At 40.2% G+C, this 24239-nt stretch overlaps 1 protein-coding gene and 1 pseudogene across 1 annotated transcript; one reads left to right on the top strand and one right to left on the bottom strand.

Moving 5' to 3' along the window:
- Positions 1 to 462: 462 nt before the first annotated feature.
- On the top strand, positions 463 to 13472 carry LOC124969034 (olfactory receptor 7E24-like). The gene is made up of 3 exons (XM_047531852.1): positions 463 to 951; positions 12646 to 12704; positions 13091 to 13472. The coding sequence occupies exons 1-3, from the start codon at positions 463 to 465 to the stop codon at positions 13470 to 13472; spliced, it is 930 nt and encodes a 309-aa protein (XP_047387808.1).
- A 2520-nt stretch (positions 13473 to 15992) lies between these two features.
- On the bottom strand, positions 15993 to 20851 carry LOC124969035 (putative gustatory receptor clone PTE03; annotated as a pseudogene).
- Positions 20852 to 24239: the final 3388 nt, after the last annotated feature.

A 24239-nucleotide genomic window follows, 5' to 3' on the forward strand; every position in this document is an offset into this window, starting at 1 on the left:
TTAAGTTATAATGATCACAGAAACACTATAATAATTTTATAATACTGTCATTTGTCCTTCTCCAGAGTTAACAAATGCTGATTTTCTGCTGTACCTACTCAATAGTAACTTGGTAGAATAAGAGTGTACAGGAAAGAAATTCAGGGAGAGAAACTATGGAAGGAGAAATGAGCACAGAAAGAGTTCAATATTCACTGGGGTTCAACATAAAGAAGAGTTTCATATGGTCGCAATTCTCAAATTTTAGAATCAGTGAAAGATCCTGTTGGAACATCTAACATTCATCTTCACTTCAGAGGTTTGGTAAATCTTGAGTGGGTTATAATTATCAGTATTTTTAAGATCTTACAAGAGTGCTTGGATCCATAGCAATAACACCATTACCTGGTAACATATTATAAATGCTGATTTTCTCATTATATTGTGATATTACCCACCTTTTATACTAGATTCATCAATAGCATGGAAACCAGAAACCAAACAGCTGTTTCAGAATTCCTTGTCTTGGGACTGACAGATGATCCGGCCCTGCAGCGTATCATCTTTACTCTGTTCCTGTCCATGTACCTGGTCACAGTGCTTGGGAACCTGCTCAACATCCTGACTGTCAGCTCTTACTCCCACCTCCGCACCCCCATGTACTTCCTCCTCTCCAACCTGTCCTTCTCTGACATGTGTTTCAGCACCACCACAATCCCCAAGATGCTGGTAAATATTCAGAGACAGAGTAAGACCATCGGTTACACAGGCTGCCTGAGGCAGATTGGCTTTGTCCTGATTTTTACTGCATTGGAAAGCACTCTCCTTGCTGTAATGGCTTATGACCACTATGTGGCCATCTGCTGTCCACTCAGGTATTTCGTCATCATGAATCCCCACTTTTGTGTCCTGCTGATTCTCTTGTCCTTGTCCATTAGCATTGTGGATGGCCTGTTGCACAGTCTGATGATGGTAAGTCTGTCCTTCTGCACAAACCTGGAGATCCCCCACTTCTGTGAACTTGCTCAGGTCATCCAATGGCCTGTTGTGATGCTCTCATCAATTATATACTGATATATCTTGCAGTTTGCATATTTGGTGGTGTTCCCCTCTCTGGAATCATTTTATCTTATACTCATATTGCGTCCTCTGTCTTGAGAATGCCCTCATCAGAAAGAAAGTATAAGGTCTTTTCTACCTGTGGGTCTCACCTGTCTGTTGTCTCCTTGTTTTATGGAATATCTTTTTATTAACTCTCTAGTTACTGACTCCCCCAGGAAAACTGCAGTTGCTTCTGTGATGTACACTGTGGACCCTCCAATGCTGAACCCCTTTGTCTGCAGCCTTAGGAACTGGGTCAAGAAGGAGGCCTTGAGGAAACCATGGTTAAGACAGATCCCCATCTTTGATATATCATTTGCTTTCAATTCTGATATCTAAAATGAGTCAAAGTGTTGGGATTCACGGTGAGTGAGAGTACCTGATCTTAATTTTACTACATTTTTCTAATGTGTCTTGAAAACTGATTTATATTTTGTTGCCTCTGTAAAATTTGACATGCAATTTCAGTTGTCTATAAGCTCTCTACTCTGGTTGCACATATCTAAGCCTGAAGCAGACATTCTATCTTAGCCATTTTTCCCTCAAAATCTGTCAGAAGGCTACAAATTAGAGAAGGGGAATGACAAAATAAAGCATTCAACAAAGCTGTCTTATATAGAGTCAACAATTTCTACCTGATCATGTTGTTAGAGCCACTAGAATTGTATTCTGACCTACCAGCACTGAGAGGCAGAGACGTGGCCCTCATGCCCCATCCAGTAAATACGAGAAAATCATCAGTGAATCTGTCCTCAATCCTAATATGAAAAGGAAATTCTAGTACAAACACACTCAAACTGGTAGAGGCATTTTTTTCCCCCAATGGCTTCAGAGACCTGGGTTGTGTTAGAAAAGAGAGCAGGGCTTCTGTCAGTCTTTCAAGAGATGGATGATTCCAGGGCTGACTCTCCTCCAAGCCAGCATGATTGCACACCCTGACTTGATGGCAGAGGCAGAAAACAAATGGTCCTCTTTTTGGTCCATTAAGCTCACTTTCCTGGATCAAGCAGTATGTCATCTTCATAGAGGACTGAATGGTGGTCTTCAAAATATGTCCAGACCCTATCCCACTAATAGGTGGATTCTTACATAATAAATGCGTGAAAGTTGTCTGTTTAGGAGTGGGTATGTGCAGAGGAAAGTCTTCTCTTGGATTATCTTGGTGCATGCAGAGTTTGACTACGTTTCCATATAATTCAGACTGAAGGGGAGAAGACACCAAGGAAAGGAGGTAGCATTTTAACCATGTGGTAGAGCTTGCATTGACACTCTGTGTTTGACAAATTCCACCCTTTGAAATGCATTTTCACAGAACTTCAAAACATTTTTATCACCCCTGGAGATAGCCCCATACAGTATTTTACATAAGCGTGTGGTTTTTTAAATTGCCGAAGTTCACCCTTAATGAATGAACTCCATGTCTTCTGTTGTTCTGATCCATGTGCTTCAGGATCAATCACAATTCCTTTGTTTGAGCAGGCATCCTTTTATTTTTAAGTTCTGCATTTTAAATTTGTGTAGGGTGAGTTTAAAGTAATGATGTTGGTGAAATCTTGGTAACTTTATTTCTGCCTCTGTGATAAAGCTGTTTGTACATTTCCCTCACATCTCCTGAAGGAAATACAAGGTGGTTTGGTATCTTGAATGGAATTTCTGGCTTGCCAAGTTGGTGGCTTCCAGAACTTTCCACAGTGGTCGAATGACTTGCCTTGCCATTAGACACCCTGGAATTACCCAGCCTCCCATCAATATTTTCATTAATTCTGACAATAAAATGTGTGTAAAACAGCTTGTAGTTAATGAATTTTCTCTTGTTAAGAGTTTTAGAGCCATTTTAAATATAACATGGCCTTTGATTGTCTCTCTTTTCCTGTGTCAGCTCATGATATTTCAATGGAGTTGTTTATCTATTTTTTGAGTGAGAGAATGGGGGAAATTTAGATTGTGTAGAAGGAAATGAGAGGGAGCGGGTATGAAAAAAGGTGGAATGAGAAAGACATCATTACCCTATGTACAGGTATGATTACATAAATGGTATGAATCTACATTGTGTACAACTATAGAAATGGAATGATATACCCCATTTGTGTACAATGAATCAAAATGCAGTCTGTAAAAAAATTAAAAGATAAATTAACAAAAATTTAATTTTATTTGTTCAAAGAAGTTGTATATGACAATAGAATATATTCATACATTTTGATACATCATACATAAATAGAGCATAATCTCTCATTTTTCTGATTATACATATTGTAGGATCATATCAGTCATGCAGTTGTAGATGTACATGAGGTAATAATATTTGCTTCACCCTATAATTACTACCCCCATATCCCTTCCCCTATTTATCTCATTTTTAAATGGACTCAGAATAGCTTTTTCAGGTCCTTAGGCTGGTAATATTTAAATTTTACTTATGATAATAATTAACTAATTTCTCATGTGTCTCTGTTTCACCCACATCCTAGTATTGAGAAGAGGATACAGATGCACAACTTTGACATGGTTCCATTTGGGTGTATATCTGAGTTCATCAGGTCTGAGTTTATTAGGTCTCGTTATTGAACCCCTAGAAATTAGTTTTAATCTTTCCTTTGCAATTGAGTCTGAGACTGCATGAAATTTATTTTACCTTAAATGCGAGACAGGAATCAATCATGTTTGTTTCTTAGCACTTTTTTGATAGCCCACTCGTTGTGGCTAAAACCAGTTCAGAAATAAAGAAATGGTTCATCTATGTGTTGCTGGTTCTCTGGACTCTTTTCTGAACAATAGGATTGTTGTGGCTTTCCTGCTCCAATATTCCATGTTTTGATGTTTATGGCCCAGCAACAGGATAAAGTTAAGGTAGCTGTGGGATAAACAAGACCTAGATTTGTAAAGTTCATAACCATGAAGGTGTCTACACCACAGGTTAGCTGCTTTCCTGATAATTTACCATTTCTCCCAACCACAGTGTTATTGGGAGGAGGACATGTGCAGGCAATTAGTTTATGTGAGGTCATGCAGATGGACCTCTAAGGATGGGATCAGTACCCTGCGAAGGAGAGCATAGATGCCAGAGCTCACTCTCTCTGCCAAGGGAAAACTCATCCAGGAGGGGTCCACCTGCAAAGTACCAAGAGGGTCATCACCAGGGTCTAGATTTCTGGCACCATGATCTAGACTTTGCACCTCCAGCCTGTCAGAAATTGACTGCATTGGTCCACATACCCAGCCTGTATTGCAGCAGCAGCCCTGTTGACTGAAACTCACGTTCAACCATGAATAGAGAACAACACAACCAATGAGGGAAACTAATATGCAGAACTCATGGTTTGGATATGAGTATTCCCCCAAAGGTTCTATTGATAGATGTTTCTTGGGTGTTTTGTTGTTGTTGTTGTTGTTGTTGTTGTTGTTATTTTATTCTTCTTTTATTTTTGAATTTTTAATTAGTTCTAATTTGTTGTACATGACCGGGAAATACATTTTTGCATTTTGATAGATCATACATAAATAAAACTGAACTATGGTCATATCTAATAGTGGATAATAGTAAGGTTAATTTTGATGTATTTATAAATGTATATAACTTGTTTCCATTTCAATCTCTAGTACTTCCCCTTCTCCTTCTCTCTCCCTCCTTTTGGTCCCCTTTCTCTACTCCACTGGTACCTTCTATTTATTTATTGTTTTTAATTGGTGGTTTATAGTTTTGCCTTAAAGTGGAATTAATTTTGATATGTTCATACATGCACCTAGCATATTTTCATCAATTTCATTAAACCATCCCTTCCCTTTCCCATCCTGCCTCCCTAGCACTTGAATCCCTTCATATTATCCACTATTGCCTTTTGTATTTGAATTCTTATTTTGGCTTGGCTATGGGAACTATAGGAGATGGGACCCAGGTGAAGAGAGTAGGCACTTGGGGGCATACACTTGGGGACTACATCCTGTCCCCAGTCCCATACTCTCTCTTACTTTGCTTCCTGTGTGCCATGAGGTTAATAGTTACCTCTGCGACAACCTTCCACCATGATGTTTCTTTCTGGCTACAGGCTTAAAGCAATGGGACCACCTGACCCGGAACTGAAACATCTGAAAGTATGAGTCAAAATAAACCTTTCTCCTTTAAGTTGATATTTTCAGGTATTTTGTTGTAGCCATGTAAAGTTGACTAACTCAGCAGCACTGTATTATGCTCTTGTACATAAGAAGGCAAGGAGAAGGTACATGGAGAAATTAACAGTTGAAAATAGGCCTGATGAGTGTCAGAAGTGAATGATATGTTTCCATAGAGAATCGACCAGACTTGCATTCCTGCAGTTAAAAAAAAATGACAGAATGCTTCATTCCTCTTTATTTTTTGCTAGAAATCATTTTCTGTAATTTTTCATAAGTGTTCTTATTCTGGGTTACTTCTTTGTTGTGTTCATTTTTAGTGATTTAGGTATCCATATGTGGTGGCCTTAAAAATGACTAGAAGAGGAGTGGATATATATCTCCCTGATAGATCACTTGCCTAATCATAGAGATATCTACACCTCTTCATTTCTCTTCTCTTCTTTCTTTCTTTTTTTTAGAGTGAGACAGAGAATTGGTACCATCTTACATGCACTTTATCAAAATAAACACTTCCACCTGTGTAGAGCACTCCTTCATTCTTGCCTACTGTAGAATATAGCTCTGGAGACTCTGTCAACTCCTTTCTCCAGGAATAATTTTCCATTTCATTAGTGCATTTCCAGCAGTATTTGATGTATTTGAATTTATCTTTAAAAATTCTCTCTGAACCCACATCTTATTTAGCTATAGCCTCATTTTTCCTATTCCTTTGGTGTAAAACTGTCATGGTGATCTCTCTTCACTTTCTCCCTGTTTCTTCTCTTCCCACGTTTTTCTGAGATCAACTCAACCAGTGATAGAGACAGAGATTTATCACTCCCTCATACATCCTAACATTTTTCCCTTAAGTTTGAGATTAACTCTTCCATTAAATCTTGGCGGAAACTCCCTGTGAAATGGTTAATATACCTTCAAAACTTTTCTTGTCTTATGTTTTCCAGACAGTTTTGTCCTATTTCTCCTTGAGAAGAAAGTAATAAGTTGTATTTGCACCTAAACAAGTTTCAGTAGAACTACAACCCCTGCTCCCTCAGGACATGAGTCAGGTTATGCCCTTGTTCCTCCTCCTGTATCATTTCTCCTTTGATCAGTTGTTTTCAAAAGTATCCAAATAGGTTTGAATTCACCAATCTTAAAAACAACAGTGTCAATCACAATGCATCTATGGACCTCACATCCTGCTTAAGCTGCAATCTTATTTCTGCTTCTTTTACAATATATCCCCCCAAATTTCCACTTTTTGTTTGTTTTTTGTTGCATTACTGAGGATTAAACCCAGGGCCTTGTGCATGCTAGCCACATGCTCTCCTAGTGAACTACATCCCTAACCCTCCCCTAAAGAAATCTCTACAATTACCCTCTCCAGTTTTTATTTAACCATATTCTTTTGAGGTCAATCTAACCAGAATTTGCTCCAGCAAATCTTAGGATTTCTCCTGAGGAGTCACCAATAGTCTCTCCCTCATTCAGTCCAGGGTTAACTTTTGGTCCTTCACTTCATCTTCTGGACAGCAGCTCTGACTGTGTTTGTTCTCCACTTGTTCTTCAGTGTCATATGTTATTTGGATTCACTCTACATCAGTGTAGATTATTTATGAGTCTTCTTTTGAAGCCTGGACAAAGGTAGTTGATATAGATAATAAATAATTAGGTCCAATCTAGAAGGTGGGGTCTGGTGGGAAAGGAAAGGAAATCAAATGCTGATTTCTCCAAAGCCCTTCCCTGTCCTCCTTCAACCTGTTGCTAAGGAAAACTACCCCAGGATTGTTCCTCCTTGCAGGGAGTTTGAGGAGTTGTCAATTAATGCCTCCAGAGGTGCTAACTTCCTGCCTGGATCACTCTGTTAGGGTAACTGGTGCAAATATCCACAAGAGACACAGCTCTCAGTTCAAGTCAAGGTTTATTGACAGAGAGAATCTGTCAGACTGCCCCTCTTCAAGAAGCAGCAGCCTGCAGTAAAATCTTCCAAACTACATAGTCATGTACAATGGAGTAGTTAAACAATAACCAGTCTGGCCCTGTGACTGTTACTTGACATCTTCTCTGGGGTGAGCGACTCTTTCGGGGTGGACCTACTGGGAAGGTCATGCCTGGGTGGGCAAGTAAGGGAGTAACTTTGGCCTAGAGCCCTAACACACTCCACCTTCACATTTTGGTCCACCCTTTTGTCACACATGTAGGATGGGAACAGGAAAGAAGCAATATAAGAGGAGAAGAAGAACACAAGAACAAATAATATCTAAAATGTGTACGAGGGACAAGACACCTCCACTTCTTTGGACACCCAGCTCTGTGGCCCCTTCTCTGAGGAGAAGTCTGACTCATTTCTATCCTTTAAACAAAACTTGCTTTCTAGGTTTGCCTTGGTTTCTTGGGTGTTCAATCTTCACATCTGGGAATCAGAACTTGGTCCTGATGGATTCCCATCACCAGCAGTGTCACTCTGACACACATCTCATCTCCCCAGACTGCAAACACTGGTCAGCCTCCAGACTCAGAGTTAGGTCCCCTTCTCTGTTCTGCCTTCTTCCCTCCTTTATAGTAGCTTCTGCCTCTTGGCTTTTAAGATCATCCACACTCTGAGAATTCCAACTCTTGTCTCCACAGAGAAACCCTACCTTGAATTTTGGGACTGTATATTCAGCTGCCTGGATGACCTCATGTGGATGTCTAATAGGATTCCTTAAATACAAATGTCCTATAACATACATGGCATTAATGCTACTGAAAATTTGGTCCTTGAACACAATGTCAATTCATGCCAATTTAATAATGAGGATGGGGTTTTGAAAAAAAGGAAAAAGAAGGCTTGTTGCTTTGCACTTGGGATTCCAGTCCCAAGGGCTATGGTTCTGTCCATCTCCCAGGGAAGAGGGCCTTTTAAAGAAACTCGTTAGAGGCTGCATTACAGGAGAGCCATGACATGGGTACTAGGTTGTTGTAAGCAGTGAGTGAGAGAGGAAACAAGTTTGGTTCAAACAAGTGGATTTTATTCATGCAATGCACACTGAATTTAACATTCCTAATAATAGCAAGTCACAAATACATTGAAGATTCACTCCCTTGTTCACCTACAGTCCAATCCCCGTAGAATTACCCCATGCAATGTCTCTTAGCCAAGAAGTCAGTCAGCAAGACTGAGGGGATTCATCTCAGCTGTAGCCTTTCTCAGCTCCTTGGATGTCTTCAGATGTCCTCAGGTGTCTGATAAGCCAGAGGCTGGGTGGCAGTGGTAACTGTGGGAAAATTGGTCAGTCATATGGCCTCAGTGAGAATGGTCAATCAACAATCAGTGATGGAGTGGACAGCAGCCAGGGCAGTCAAAAGACAGACAAACATGGAGTCCTCTGGTCACGGTGCTGCTGACAGTTTGCTACAAATGTCCAGGGGATTAAGTAGGAATTTTCAGCCAAGTCATGCTCTGGTCTTCATTGATAAAGACCAGAAGACGAATAGACTAGGAGACACCACTCAAATCATAGATAAGGTTTCATATCAGCATTGTTCAGGAGAGTCATCCTGCCACACATCAAGTTTGTCACCAGGTGCCTTTATTTTAGTTTTCCAAGTTCAGGCAAATAGCAAACACAGTTTATTATTACTGCATAACTCACAACGATAGCAATTCCTATTATTTCCTTGTCTCATTACACAGGTGCACCATGATTGTGTGCTGAAATTCACTTGTTAATTTGGGAGACCCTTACTTCCTAGACCTTCTGACAACATCTCCTTCCTGTGGTGGATGTGTGCTCAAGGACAGATTAATCAGATGGGGAAGAAAAGTAATTTTGTTCCCTGCCTCCAGGTTAGTGAGGGGGAGAGAGAGACAAGAGAGAAAAAGCATGTCCCTTTTATAATAAGGCTCAGAGCTGAGCAGCAAGGGCTACATTCAAAGCAAGAGGTGACCACTGTTAAAATCTGGTCTCTCTGTTTTTCCTGAGGACAGATCTGTGTCCATCCAACATCCAGGAGGGATTGATACTGCTGTTTACTGGAGACGAGTTCTGCTTTCTCAAATGTTGAAGTCTGAACATTAGAGAAGCATGCCACGGGAGGTGAACTATGCAGGTTTTATTTAAACTTAATAACACAGACTTCTCCCAGGAGGGAGAAGGGGACCATGACTCATATACTAGTATCCCAAGAAGTGAGCACACCCTACATCTTTTAGAGACTATGGTTTCCTTTGTTCTGTTCTTTACCTCCTTATCTCTCTCCTTCCTGCCTACATGACTAGGTCCCAGGAGTGGCTCATGACATAGCAAAAAGGCTGAGCAGCAGATGGCAGGGGGAAGGACCAAATGGAGATTCAGGTAGGGACCCAGAGGCTTCAAATAGCAATTCCCTGCCTGCAGCATTTTGGGAGGGGTTGTTCTGCAGGTAACCTTGGTGACCAAAAGGGCTCTGGAGAAACTGACATTCCAAACTCCCAGGGGCAGTCTCCAACTTCCCACACTCTGATGGCCTCCATTCCTCAATTTGACCAGATTTCCTATTCTGCACTAACAGCCTGTCCTCAATTCCGAGTTTGATATGTCGAGCATCCCTCCACAGTCATGTCAGCCATGGAAAACAAGTTCACTCGGGCAATGCTTTGGAAACAGGGCAGGTGTCCACTATAGTTTCATCATGGTTAAGCTATGAGGAAGACAGATGCAGAAGAACAGCTATACCAAGTCTTCCAAGAGAACCTGTCTAACTGTACCCTGAGACCAGAGTGTGAGATGAAATCAGATTTCCTGCTTCTTTTTAGCTGTGGGAGTTTGGCAGGCTGCAGGCCTTACCAGTTTGCTTCTTTGTGCTTGTCTCACAAATGTGAAGGAAAATAATCCAAGGACAATAACAGAAGGCCTGAGTAAACAGTGGGATTTATTTAAGTGGTAAGAGAAGACAGCATACCCATTTTGGTGTGCTAAACCAACAGTTTATATATTTTCAGGATATGAACTTCGAATAAAATCCACGTTAACAGGTATTGAAGAATAACTGTGTTCCACAGGCTCTGCGTTTGAATCCTTCACTCAGAATGAGGTTCACTTCCACTTCCATTCCCCCTGCCTCTGGGACAAAGCAGTTGGTGGGAATGTCTCTACAGGTTAGATTCATGGAGTTTTCTTCACATTTGAGGAAAGGCCATGATGGGGCCCATTCCTGTTCCTTCCTGTTAACCAAATGGGGTTAGCCTCATGCTGTGGTCTTTGCATTTGAACAAGACCTTCCTTGGGGCCCTGTACTCAGCATGCCTGACCATTGACTATTCTTATTCTGCACCATTGTGACAGCTCTGGTACCTTTATAAAACCACTTAGTGCAGCCCCTTCACGTGCTGTTCTACTCTGTCTATATGATGCCAGAGCCATTTTGTTCCAGAGCATAATCCTCTTTTCAAAGAGGATGAGTGTGACAAATTTCTCTGACATCCACTTGCATCCTTGAGGGGCAGAGGGGACAGGCAGGCACTGGTCAGCTTCATGTTCTTTTTATCACCCCCCCATGCATCTCATGGGTGACTTTGGTGGTGTCTCTGTTTGCTGCTTTGAGGATGCAGGGGAGGAAGTGCAGACATGCACAGCCTCAGAAGGTTACCCACCTGGTCTAACTGCTCCTCTTTATAAAACTATGAAACATTTTAGATAATAATAAGAGCAGAAACAATGCAATAATAACTTTAAAAGACACCACTACTTACCAATTGCTGGAATTACCAAATGCTGATGTTCTTTTCTATCAGCTTCGTGTCTTTTTCCTCTGTAAGTGACTCTCCCAAGGGAAATTTCATCACATGGAACTCGTTGTCCCTAAAATATGCAGTAACATTGTGTCTTCAGCAATGAGTAAAGAGGAATGGAGTTTGGTTCCAACGAGTGGATTTTATTCATGCAATACACACTCAACTTAACATTCCTAGTAATAGCAAGTCAACTTAACATTCTTAATAATATTAAGTAACAAATACATTAAAAATTCACCCTCCTATTCACCTAGAGTCCCATCCCCATGGACTTACTCAATGCAATGCCTCTTAGCCAAGAAGTCAGTCAATAAGATCAAAGAGATTCTTCTCAGCCGTAGCCAATCTCAGCTCCTAGGATGTCCTCAGATGTCCTCAGATTGTCTGATGCATCTGGAGGCTGGATGTTCAGGATGGCAGTCGTGGTTGCTGGGGCGGTGGTTATTCATCCAGGCTCAGTGACATTGGTTGATAAGCAATCAGCTATGGTGTTGACAGGGGTCAGGGGAGTCAAGTGAACAGACTTGGGATCCTCTGGTCATGGTGCTGCTGACCACTTGCTCCAATAGTCCAGGGGTTTAAGTAGTGATTTTAGTCTAGTCATGTTCTGGTCTCATAGACAAGGGTTCTTATGGACATTGTTCAGGAATATCAGCCTGCCACACACCCGTCATCTTGACAAGTTCAGGCAAATACCAAATACCACTTATCATCACTACATAACACATGACTACAGCAATTCTTATTATTTTTCTTGTCTCATTACACATTGCTAAGCACATTCTCTATTCTTTTCTCATTTTGCCTCACTGCCCACTCCCCTGCCAGGATGAAACAAGCCAGGTGGCTTTGTCATGGAAAAACTCCTAATGGGAAATGCCCCTGTGGCCCCAGGTGCCCAGCACAGTACTGCCCAGTTTCTACCCATTCATTCCTCTGCATTGAAGCCAGTGGGGGGAGGGGTTTTACAAAGCAGAGGCCTCTGTGGCTGCCCAGAGGGTGGAAGAATCTTCCTCATTTACAGAACAAGTGCTGGAACTGGATTTGATTGACAGCATAGTGTAGGCATGACCCTGAATGATTTCTGCTCACATATGTAAGTTCATGACCCACAGATGACAGAGGCAGGAGACAGGAAGAAAATCTGTTATCAGCAAGCTTTCTTTGATTCTGCAGCAAAGTGCATCTACAGGAGTGGGAGGGTTCATTCTTTGGGTTTGGAGCTTGCCCCCACACCATGCCCCACAGAAGGAGTATAGGTGTTTATAGTGTCATTGGAGCCTGTGAACCTGCCGTTTTGACAGTCAGGGGCTAGTCATGAAGGTTAGAACTTTAACTTAGGAAGGTAGTTGTAAAAAAGTTGAAACTCATTATCTGGGGAGAGAGGAGATCAGAACTTGAGAGAGGAGAACTGAAATCTTGTCCATTGATTTTCTTTCTCTGGGATCCATAGTTTCTCAGAGTTTCAATTAGTCCATTTAGGACTACTTTGTTATAGGGAAAGGTCATAGTTTAGGGCCCATCATTCAGTATTTGCTCCTTACCTTTAGGGCCTATTGTTACTGGGAAAAGTGGTACTGGGAGAGGTTTTATTACTGGCTAATTTCCCCTCCTCCCAAATCTCACTGTCCCTCAATTATTTGGGGGGAGCTGTCTTGTAGGAATATTATTTTCCATAACCTTTCAATATGCTCACTGGCCAGTCTTGTGTCTCACAGAAGGAGACGGTGTTCCTCAGGGAGTTTCCAGTAAGGATACCTGCTGCTTCTGTTACCAGGTGAGCCTGGGTCCTCTGAGCACCGACAGATTGTTGCTATGGTCTTACATGTTTTGGGAACACATGCTTTCATTTTCCCTCTTCTTCCATTTTGTTTTTCCAGAATCATAGCCTCCTGCAATATTAGGGTAAGAACATTCCTGACCATGAGGTAGACATCATGGGTCCTTTGTACATTTTTGTTGGAAGGTATAAAGTAATTTTGAAAGAATAAAGCCATGTCTTAGCATTCATTTCCAGCACATGCTGAAAGGTGTGAGTTGGTGCTCCATTCCAAGGGGAAGAATGAGCATGTGCAGGGGGACGGGAGGGAGAGAAAGGAGAGAGAAACAGGAGGAGGGATCTCAACAATCTCTTGGGTTCACAAAATGGAGGGATTTTTCCAGAGAAGCATTTCTCCACGTTGTAGGAGAGCTTGTTCAGCCATGGATGGAGCTCATCCTTGGAGCTTTGATCAGTAGATCAGGATTGGGTTCCAACACCAGCATTTCTGACAAATGCCCAGGCGATGCCACCACTGCTGTGGACCAAGGGATTGTCTGTATTACTGTAGAGTCGTCCCTGCTTTACACTGGATTCCTTAGTACCATAAAACCCAGAAACCGAGTAATGGTTTCAGAATTCCTTCTCCTGGGACTGACAGAGAACCCAAACCTGCAGTCCCTCCTCTTCAGCCTGTTCCTGTCTATGTACTTGGTCACAATCCTGGGGAACCTGCTCATCATCCTGGCCTTCATCTCTGACTCCCACCCTGCTGTCTCTGTATAATTTTTTCCTCCAATCTGTCCTTCTCTGTCATCTCTTTCATCATGCATGTTTCCAAAGATTATTGTAAAACTTGAAATACAGGAGGAGAACATCACATTCACAGAAATGGCCTCCCAAGCCTGCCTAGTCTCCATCATTGGTGGTTTGGAAAATCGTCTCCTTGCATTGATGGTGTGGTACCACTATGTGGCCATTTGTCACCTCCAAGGTAGAGAATCCTCATGAGTCCTGCCTGTGTGCCCTGCTGGTCCTTCTCTCTCTGTCCATCAGCACTGTGGATGCCCTCCTCCACACCCTGGTGGTACTGAAGCTGTCCTGAACAGACCTGGGGATCCCCCGCTGCCTCTGTGAACTTTCTCAGATGATTAAACTCACCTGTTCTGACACCCTCGTCAATGACATTGTGGTTCATTCCCCCCTCCCCACAACATGGGAGATAGTTCTCTCTCTGAGGTCATTTTCTCAAATACTTGAATTGTCTGCTCATTTTTGAGGATGCCCTCAGCTGGCAGAAACTATAAATTCTTTTCCACCTGTGGGTCTATGCTGTCTGTTGTCTTCTTGTTCTGTGGGACAGCTTTTGGGGTGTACATTAGCTCTGCAGTGACTGATTCCCCAGGGAGACTGCAGTGGCTTCAGTGATGTACACTCTGGTCTATCACATGCTGAAGCCCTTAACTTACAGACTGAGGAATGGGGGCATGAAGAAAGCCTTGAGGAAAGTAATTAATAGGATAATTTTTTTTGGTGATTGTCATCATATATAAAACAGGTGAAAATGCATCTGAATGCCCAACTTGGGCTGTCCTGTAAACTACTTTAATGTGTTTTTATGAGAAAATATATTTTGCTGTGGATAAATAATTTACTTTTTGGAGATGTGTAGTGTAAAAGAAAGAGAGTAGCACAATCAAGGGGAACCTGTCAGTATTAAGGTGCATCAGTTTCCCACAATCAAGAAATTGGCACACTAACTAAAAAGACAGTTCTCAAAGAATACAGATGGCCAGCAAATGTATGGAAAAATTTCCAGCTCCTTAGCAATCAGGGAAATGCAAATGAACACTGCACTGAAATTTCACCTCACTCCAATTAAAAGGACAATTATCCAGAAGACAAATAATAAATGCATATGAACACCTTTGATAAAAAGAACACATCGTTTTTGGTGGGACTTCACATTAGTGAGAGCAAGGCAGGAAACATGAAAATTCCTCTAAAGACTAGGAATCAATTATCTATTAAATATAAGAATCTCAAAGGAAATATCATAGACATTTTTCAAGTAAGAGGAAAGTAAATGACCCATAATATTTTAAATGACTGCCAATCTCGTAATACAATTAGGAATTAATTCCATGCTGTTTTTTACCCATTAGATTATCAGGACAAAGGCTATGTTCATGGGATGATGTGGAATACCAAGAATGGTAAGGTAAATTGATTTCACCATTTAGAAAAGCTCATTGGAAGTACCCCAAAGATAAAAACCTACTCTGTTACATTCAATAATCATACCCAAAGTGTGGAACACTTTTTAATTCCTTCAGAGCACATGGAGAATGCTAAAGCATATTTACTGTAAGAGAAGAAAAATAATTACCAGACATCATCACCATCACAAAACCTTTTTTTATTTTTTAGCTCATCACACAAAATATACAAATACAGAGCACTGGTTGAAAATGAGTAACTGTTAAATGGCATGATTGATTTTTGAAGCATAAGGCTGAGACTAACAAGAAGATGTGGAATTCTTCCACTAAGTTTGACCTTTAACAAGGTCGAATGGAAAACATTTCTGTCATAAATACCTTCATTGATGAGATTGTGAAATGTCACCATCATGTCAAACCTGCGATGTCATCTAATTGCTCCAGTTTTACAGACATCAAAACTGAGTCTAGTGGATGGTATTACTACGTGGGAAAGACTGGCTTGGCAGTGACAGTTCTCAGTGTTTACTTCGTAGAAGGTGAGCACACACTCCTTTGCCTTTCAATATCAATAACTCTAGAATGTGGCTCTACTCACATGATCTGGTAGAAGTTTGGTCTAAATACAACCACAACTCTGTTTAAGTACTTCCTTTGTGTTCTTTACCCACTCTAATGTGCCTTCTTAGAGAATACCACAGACGAATTGCTAAAACAGAGTCTCTGCTACGGGGTTAGATTATGTGGTACTAGACGAAAGAAATTATGTTTAGAGAATTGAAGTCTTATGTCAATTACTGCAGAGCTGGACAAAAGGAGGAGTTGAGATACAAGCCAAATAAAATGCAGGTAGCCATCATGTTATTTAGTCATCAGATTAATTTTATGTTTCAATTTTTTCAGTGCTGGGATCCACCCAACTGTCTCATGCAAGAGTGGCAAGTGCTCCAACACTGAGCCATATTCCCACCCTATTAAGGCATTTTACAAATATGTAGTGATAGAAGGATCAGGTATTCTGGCTCACCATGAATCTGGTAAGTGTAATTTACTCTACAAACTCAAGTGAAAAAAAAATGATACATCATAGAAGAGAAGGGATCCTACCCATGAGTTTCCTCAAGGCATCCTTCATGTCCCTGTTCCTCAGGCTGTAGATAAAGGGGTTCAGCATCTGAGGGACCACAGAGTACAACACTGAAGCCACTGCAGCATTTCTGTGTGAGTCAGTCACTGCAGAGCTAATGTACACCCCAAAAATTGTCCCATAGAACAAGGAGACTACAGACAGGTGAGACTCACAGGTGGAAACTACTACTACTACAGGTGAGACTCACAGGTGGAAAAGATCTTATACATTCCTCCTGATGAGGGCGTTTACAAGACAGAGGACACAATGAGGATATAAGAGAAAATGATCCCAAAGAGAGGAACACCAGCAAATATTCCAGCTGTAACATATATCAGGATGTTATTGATGATGGTATCAGAACAGGCCAGCATGATGACCTGATCAAGTTCACAGAAGAAGTGGGGAATCTCCAGGTCTGTGCAGAAGGACAACCTTAACACCATCATACTGTGCAGCAGGGCATCCACAGTGCTGATGGAGAAGGAGAAGAGAACCAGCAGAACACACAGGCAGGAGTTCATGATGGCTGTGTACCTAAGGGGATGGCAGATGGCTGCATAACGGTCATAAGACATTGCTGTGAGAAGAAAGTTTTCCAATCCAACAAAAATCAGGACAAAGCAGACCTGGCTGAGGCAGCCTGTGTAACTAATGGCCTTTCTCTTTCTCTGGATGTTCACCAGTATTTGGGGGATGGTGGTTGTGCTTACACAGATGTCATCCAAGGAGAGGTTGGAGAGAAAGAAGTACTTGGGGGTGTGGAGGTGGGAATCAGAGCTGACAACCAAGATGATGAGCAGGTTCCCCAGGATGGTGATCAGTACATGGACAGGAACAGGCTGAAGATGAGGGGCTGCAGTGCTAGGTCATCTGTCAGACCCAGTAGAAGGAATTCTGAGAAAAGGGACATGTTTCTAGCTTTCATGTTGTTGAATAAGCTAATGGATATCATACTGTTGAAATATGATAACAAGAATGGAAGGCAGCAGCAATATCAGTTAAAAAGGTATTAAAAATGTAAACTCTTGTTCCCTCTCCAGAGTTACTGGTGATAAATTCTGGGCATGAGGACTAGCACTCTATGTTTCAACAAATCTTCCAGATGGTTTTGATGTATATTGAGCTTTGAGAACCAGTTCAACAAAAACAAACACTTCATCATCTATATCTTGAGCTCAAATGACTGTTTAAATAGTTACCTCTTCTCGTTCCTCATACAGTTCTTTTTAGCTCAGCCTTCCTTTTCCCTTCACTCTCTTTATAGCAACAGCTCTCCACTGAGTACCAGTTCTTTCCCATGAATTGTGCTAAGTGCTGAGAATAATTAAAAGGATATGGTTTTTCAAACAGAATTTTGCTATTTCTTCGAATAAACAAAGAGATAACAATGACATTATTAACTCTGTCTGCTTGAGCCATGGTTCACAAAGTTTGGAGTCTTTCAAAATCACTTGAAGATCTTGACAAATTGTAGATGCATTGGCTCACTCCATCATTCCCATCTACAAGTCCCAGCAAGTGCTCACAATGACTGGGACAAACTCAGAATATCTCACTGGGAAGCTGAATCTTGACCAAGCTCTGCTTATGATTCTGGGTAACAAGAACAAGCATTCCTGAATAATCACTCTGGCCTTCTAACTTACCTTTGTAATTTTAGTATTTTTTTTGCAAGCAAAGCCTAAAGACATTCCCTGGCCTTCAAGGTTTTTTGACTTCTCCCCATGAAATTAGTGGGTGGCATTGTTCCATGCATCCACCTGAAATCTTGCCTCTACACTTTGAGCTTGGAAGACTGACCTATGAAAATGCAAGTCATCTCCTTTAACATTAATTCTAAGAGGAGATGGGCAACTCCATCCATGAGCTTTTGTCTCAGCCCAAGGGGATTCTTCTCTTAAGGTAATGGGAACATAGGATTTTTAAAATAGAGCAACTAAATGAGAGAAAGACTGAAGTGCAAAAACTCCTAAGAAAACAGGTGGAAATAAAAATGATTCTCTGTTCTTCAGAAAACAGAGACCTCATAACACAGAATTATTACATATTTATGAGATACATATAATTAGGGTGCTACCATGAGTGTCCCTGTAGACCAGTGGTCCCGCTACAGGGTGAATCAAGGTTGTCAATTACAGCAAATACAACTAGAAGTAATATTTGGCATGGATACATTCTAATCCATGCTCCAGAACATGCTTTGTGAATGGGTAAAAATCTCCAACTGTCCAAGAACACTGGATTTTCTACACGGACAACGGGAACTGCATCATGGTCATGCTCATTAGCTGGACTGTGGTGATCATTTTGCAATACATGAGTATGTGGGATCCTCACACTGTGTGTCTGAAATATTTTTTTTCAATTAATTATGCTTCAATAAACTGAAAAATTGGAAGATGATGAGAAATGAATGGAACAAAAGCCATCAGCACAGTTTATAGTATGTGGAACCCTCATACAGACATTTCTTACTGGGTTATTTTTTTCTGTCATGAATATTTATACCTGGCACATCTCATTCCTCAAAAAAAAGGGTAGGGACAGATGAGGGAAAAAGAAAGAGAACATAACATATATGATAAATGCACTTATCAGGGATGCATTTATGTGAGGAACTCCCCTCTGGGATTGCTGGTCATATAGAAAAGTGAGTGAAGAATCATCAGTCATTCCAATATTCTTTTGCCATGGTTATGTGATGAAGCACATAACAACTAAACTGAATTAAATAATATGTGAATTGCATATACGAATCTCACCAAAACTTACTTCCAGTGCATTTACTAAGGGATTGCATGTTACCTGGTCGACTTCAAGAGGAACGACCCTCAATGCCTCATCTGTGTATTGGTGATGGACGATGCATGCTCAGGAAGTGCAGACAGATTGAGTCAGCACGTCCTGGTCAAGAAGTATCACATCGCTAGGAGGAGGCTCCTGTGTTTCTTCTCCACTGGGGCAGGGCTTTGGGGTGGGGTGGCCACAAGCTGACTCTATGCAGTCTCTCTACCCCTGGGGCTCAATATCCAAAGCTCCTTGTTAGACTAGCAATTTTACTGCCCTGCTGATCCCTGGGGTGCATAACCTTAAGATCAAAGAAAACACAAGACAGGCTTTTAGGTGGCAGGTCCCCTGAACCCAGAAGCCAGGTGCAGATCACCCAATTCTCTCCACCGCTCTACTCTCCTCTACATTGAGAACACAGCACATAGCATTTTCCAATAAATTGCAAAGTTCTGCTTTTGCTTTAAACGCATGTCTCTATCTATTCAAGATATCAAGAATCTTGACATCATGATTTGCTTTTAGGTGTGAAATAGACTTCATATGTGGGGTATAAATAACATGACTACAAATAGAGCTAAGAATCTTTAAAATAAAAAAAAAATAGAGGTTTCTCTTATTGTCATTGATGACACCTGAGCCTTAATTGTTTTTTCTGGAGGCCTCTGTTATGTTTTTATTAGTTCATTATAGTCACTTATAAATAACATGGGGGTTCATATTAACACAATCATACATGCCTGGCTTATAATTTGCTCCACTTAAGTCCCCAGAACTTCTTTCCTTCCCTCCTCTCTCCTCATGTTCTACATCCTCTATTCTACTGATCTTTCTTTCTAATTATTTGTAGTTTTTTATGTTTTAATTTGTGCTTGATAGCTATACATAAATGAAATTCACTGTGATATATTTGTATGTGTACATAGTATAATTTGGTCAATTTCATTCTGCAGGTCCTCCTTTTTCTCCTCCCTCCTCCTTCCATCTGCATCTCCTTCCTCTGATCTCTCTTTTATTTTCAGGGATTCCCCTGCCTTTTTCTTTATTTTGGTCTAGCTTCCCCACATGAGAGAAATCCTTTCTGAGTCTGGCCTATTTCACTCTCAGTTACATCCGTTGACCAGCAAATTCCATGATTTCATTCTTCTTTATGGCTGAGTAAAACTCCATTGTGTGTATGTCCCACAGTTCTCGATGCATTCATCTGCTGATGGGCACTAGCAGATTCTAATCTACTTCCTTAAATATTGCCAATGTCATCACAATTCACATTCCTTCACATAAGGAAACTGTGAACTGAGATTCAGGTTCTTCAGTTTAAGATGATTAATTCAAGTACAAACCCAGCAAAAGTTAATAGTAGGCAGATGTGTCCATACACTTAGTAAATCTGGTTGGATCTCAACTATCCTCTATGACGCAGAGATGGAGTTCCATGTCAGTGCCCATTTTAAACCTTCTTTCTATATTTAAGGACATCAATGTTTCTCTATCTTTATCAACTTGTTTTATCACTCGTTTCCTGTTTCTACATGAACTTAAAATTTTAAAGATACATTATTTGAACCAGGCACAGAGGCACACACCTGTAATCCCAGTGGGATTACAGAAAGATTGTTTGCAAGGATTGTTCTTGCATTCAAAGCCAGCCTCAGCAATTAGGGAGGGATGGTGAGTAGAGAGATCTCCTTTGAGGAGTTTTGCTACAAAGTGAGAAGAGACTGCAGCTAGAGCAGACTGAGGGGACTAGAGATCACTTCCTCTTATTTTCAGGGCAACTTCATATACTTTTAGAGTAAAGATGTCAGACTTCACTGGTGAACTTATACCACCATTTTAGGTGATCTCTGCGAAGTCCTAGGTTATGAAATCTGAAGTGTCACCAGAAACTTCCACCTGAATAGAGTCACACAGGAACACTCAGCTCTCAAGGTCTCCAGGATTCTGGCCACAAAGGTCCTATCCACCAAGGGTAGCATCTGAATAAGAACCACACTCTGAGTTCCCAACTTCTTAGGACTCATGATTACTGTTTTGGTGAGACATTGTTTTCAGTAATTTCTTGAAGATTCATTCTCTATGAATTAAGGTGACAGGTTGCACATTTTCTTTCCAAAACAGAGGAATAAAAGGAAAGATGAATATATGGGGAATTTAAAAGCTGAAGAAGTATCAATATTTGTAACTGTGTCCTAGAGCAAGTCTTAGGAGGACAAACGCAGAGTCTCCCAGTGTTGGTGTCCAGGCAGTTGTTGCAGTGGGAGAGGACAATATACCCAGCACATATACCTTGACACCAAATAGGCCTCAAGCAAAGCATGCCTGATACCTCAACAGCTGTCACCCTTCAGGAACTTTAAACATTTCATTAGCACTGACTGCTTAGCAAGGGAGTCCCTTGCTGAATATGAGGCCCTCACTAGTTGGTATTTGTTTGAGCAATTCCTGACTTTTCCCAGTGTGATGATGGCTGATCCCGCATTGTGAGCTACCAGGGCTGTGTCCCTCACTTCCATTCACCTTCTGCCCAGGTCCATTGCAAGGACCTTCCACACTTGGACACGCCTTCCTTCTGTGTGGATCCTAGTCCTCCTTCATCAGTCATTCCTGTAGCCCCAGCTAACACGACCTCAGGAAAAGTATTGCCTTTCTTCACAAAAATAAAATATACAAGATATTTTCTAAAATTATATTAAGTAATATGGATAGTTATCATTATGAGTATGGGGTTTTTATTCATACATATTAACATGTGCATGTGTTTATAAATATAACTTGTATGTATTAATATAGATAATAAATGCAAGAGATAAACAAGAGTGATAATACAGTGAATAGACCATTAAAATCTAACTTTTTAATAAAGGCAAATTCCAATGTAATTCCCTGAAATATTTTTATTGATTCTTTTCAGTTATATATACCATTAGGATACATTTTGACCTAATCACACATAGAATATAATTTACTTTAATTCGGTTCCTAATATGTCCCCCTCCCCCTCCTTTCCCTCTGCTTCCCTCCCTCTTCTCTACTGATTTTTCTGCAAGTTATTTATATTGTTTTTGTTAGGATCTTTTGTATAAATTTGAACTCCCTGAATTTTGAAACTGAGTTTACATATTACAAAGCAATTTCTCACAAGGTCAACACTCCATCATGTAGATGCAGGCACCAACTTCTTTAACAAGATCCCTAAAGTTCAAGAACTAAAACCAAGAATCAATAGGCGGGATGCCATCAAATTAAAATGCTACTTCACAGTCTAGGAAATGATTAATAATGCAAAGAGAGAGCCTACAGAAATAAAGGTCTTTGCTAGCTTCTTCTCTGACAGGGGATTAATATGTAGAGTATATAAAGAACTAAAAAAAAAAAACACTAAAAAAATTGACCTAATGAGTAAATAGGCAAACAAAATAAACAGATTTCTCAAAGAAAGAAACACAAATAGCCAACAAATTCATTAAAAAATGTTCAAAATCTCTAACAATCAGGAAAATGATAATCAAGTGTACATTGAGATTTCATTTCATCTCACTCTTGTGAGATTGGCAACAATCGAGAATACAAATAATAATAAGCAAATGTTGGTGGTGATATGGGGAAAGGGTACATTAATATATTTTTAAGGGGCTACAAAATGGTTAGTACAACCAATTTGGAAGTAGTATGGGAATTCTTCAAGAGACTAGACATAGCACCACGTGATCCAGCTATCCCATTTCTCAGTAGTCATCCAAAATAATTAATATCAGCATACTATGCTGCTACCTACTTAGCAATGTTTATAGCAGCAAAATAGCCAAGTTACAGAACCATCCTTGATGAATGGATAAAGAAAAGGTGGTATACACACACAATGGAGTTCTACTCAGTAATAAAGAAGAATAGTCTCAATTCTATTAGTTTCTACAGAGGAGTAGGAATCACACCTACTTTTGGCCAAAACTAATGTGTCAATTTGGATCCCAAAACTTTATTGTTCTGACCATGTACTAGTTCTTCCATTTAATATATTATGGATGGAAAATGTAATAAAGGAATTGCATGTTAAAAAAAAAAACAGAATTGCTGATATATGGATGGAACAGGAGATCATATGATAAGTGAAGTAAGCCAGACTCAGAAACTCAAGGGTCAAAAGCTTTCTCTCACATGTTGAAACTGAAGAGAAAAAAGGAATAAAAAGGAGGATCTCACAAAAATAAAAAGGGGATCAGTAGAGGAGAATTGGGGAAACAAGAACCAGAGAATGAAGTTGACCAAGTTATCCCAGGTGAATGTATGAATATACCCCATGCCTTCCAAATTTATATATAAATATAATGCATCAATTAAAAATAAATAAACAGAAGGAAGATCAATAGAGTAGAAGAAGGGCATCAGAGAAGGGATGAGGGAGTAAGGCAGGTAAGGCAGTGGTATTGGGGATTAAGACGGAGAAAACAATGTAACACACACTTATGATAATGTCACAATGAACCCCATCATAAAGTATGACTATAATGCACTGAAGATAAAAATAAGCAAATAAAATTTAAAGTGAAGGACAAAATGGATAAATAAAATGCAGTACACACACACACACAGAGAATGGAATTTAATCATACATAAAGAAGAATGAAATTATGTCATTTGCAAGGAAATGTAAGGAACTTTATGTGAGGTGAAATGAACCAGACACAGAAAGTCAAGGGTCATGCATTTTCCTCCACAGGTGCAAACTGGCAAGAAAAAAGCTAAAAACAACTTCATGAAAATAGAAGGGAAACCAGAAGAGTAGTGAAAGAGGATCACGGGAGGGTAAAAGGAAGTGGCAGAGCAGGTACTGGGAGATGAAATTGATCACATGTTCTATGCAAGTCAAATAAGTCACAATGACTCCAACTGCTATGTTCAGCAATTTAAAAAGAAAGCCAAACACCTGAGAGTCAAAAAAGAAATGCAGAACCATAATTTCACCTCATAATCCCCTAATATGAAGAAAAGTGTAATGAAACATTTTTGTATGATCTATCAGAATGTATAAATGCATTCTACTGTCATGCACAACTAAGTAGAACAAATAAAATTTAAAAATTAAAAAATAAATAAAATAAAATATTTTAGATGGCTAAAAGAGACAAGAAAATGTTGTTCATAAAACCATAAGCTTGGAGAGACAGCCTGTTGATGTTTTTCACCATCACCAATGATCAACGAAAATATATTGAAATGTTTGTAAAATGTAGGGTAGAAAGTGTACAGTTCACAAATATTCAGTGATGGTCAAGAAAAAACACCCTGAGTGTTTGCCTTTCTACCATGTGACATTTTGGATATCAGTCCAACAAAAGTAAATGTGTTAAAGGTTTAGTCTTCACACTGTGGAACTCTTGGGAGGCGTTAGGACCTTTCAGCAGTGGGATG

The sequence above is a fragment of the Sciurus carolinensis genome, chromosome 17, assembly GCF_902686445.1.
Source record: "Sciurus carolinensis chromosome 17, mSciCar1.2, whole genome shotgun sequence".
Taxonomy (NCBI): Eukaryota; Metazoa; Chordata; class Mammalia; order Rodentia; family Sciuridae; genus Sciurus; species Sciurus carolinensis.

Bases quoted from the DNA above. Each gene is read 5' to 3' on its own strand.
- LOC124969034 (XM_047531852.1), top strand. From the start codon at position 463: ATGGAAACCAGAAACCAAACAGCTGTTTCAGAATTCCTTGTCTTGGGA. The intron at 952-12,645 runs GTAAGTCTGTCC...TGTGTCTCACAG, and splicing joins TGTTGCACAGTCTGATGATG to AAGGAGACGGTGTTCCTCAG. The intron at 12,705-13,090 runs GTGAGCCTGGGT...GGATTTTTCCAG, and splicing joins CCTGCTGCTTCTGTTACCAG to AGAAGCATTTCTCCACGTTG.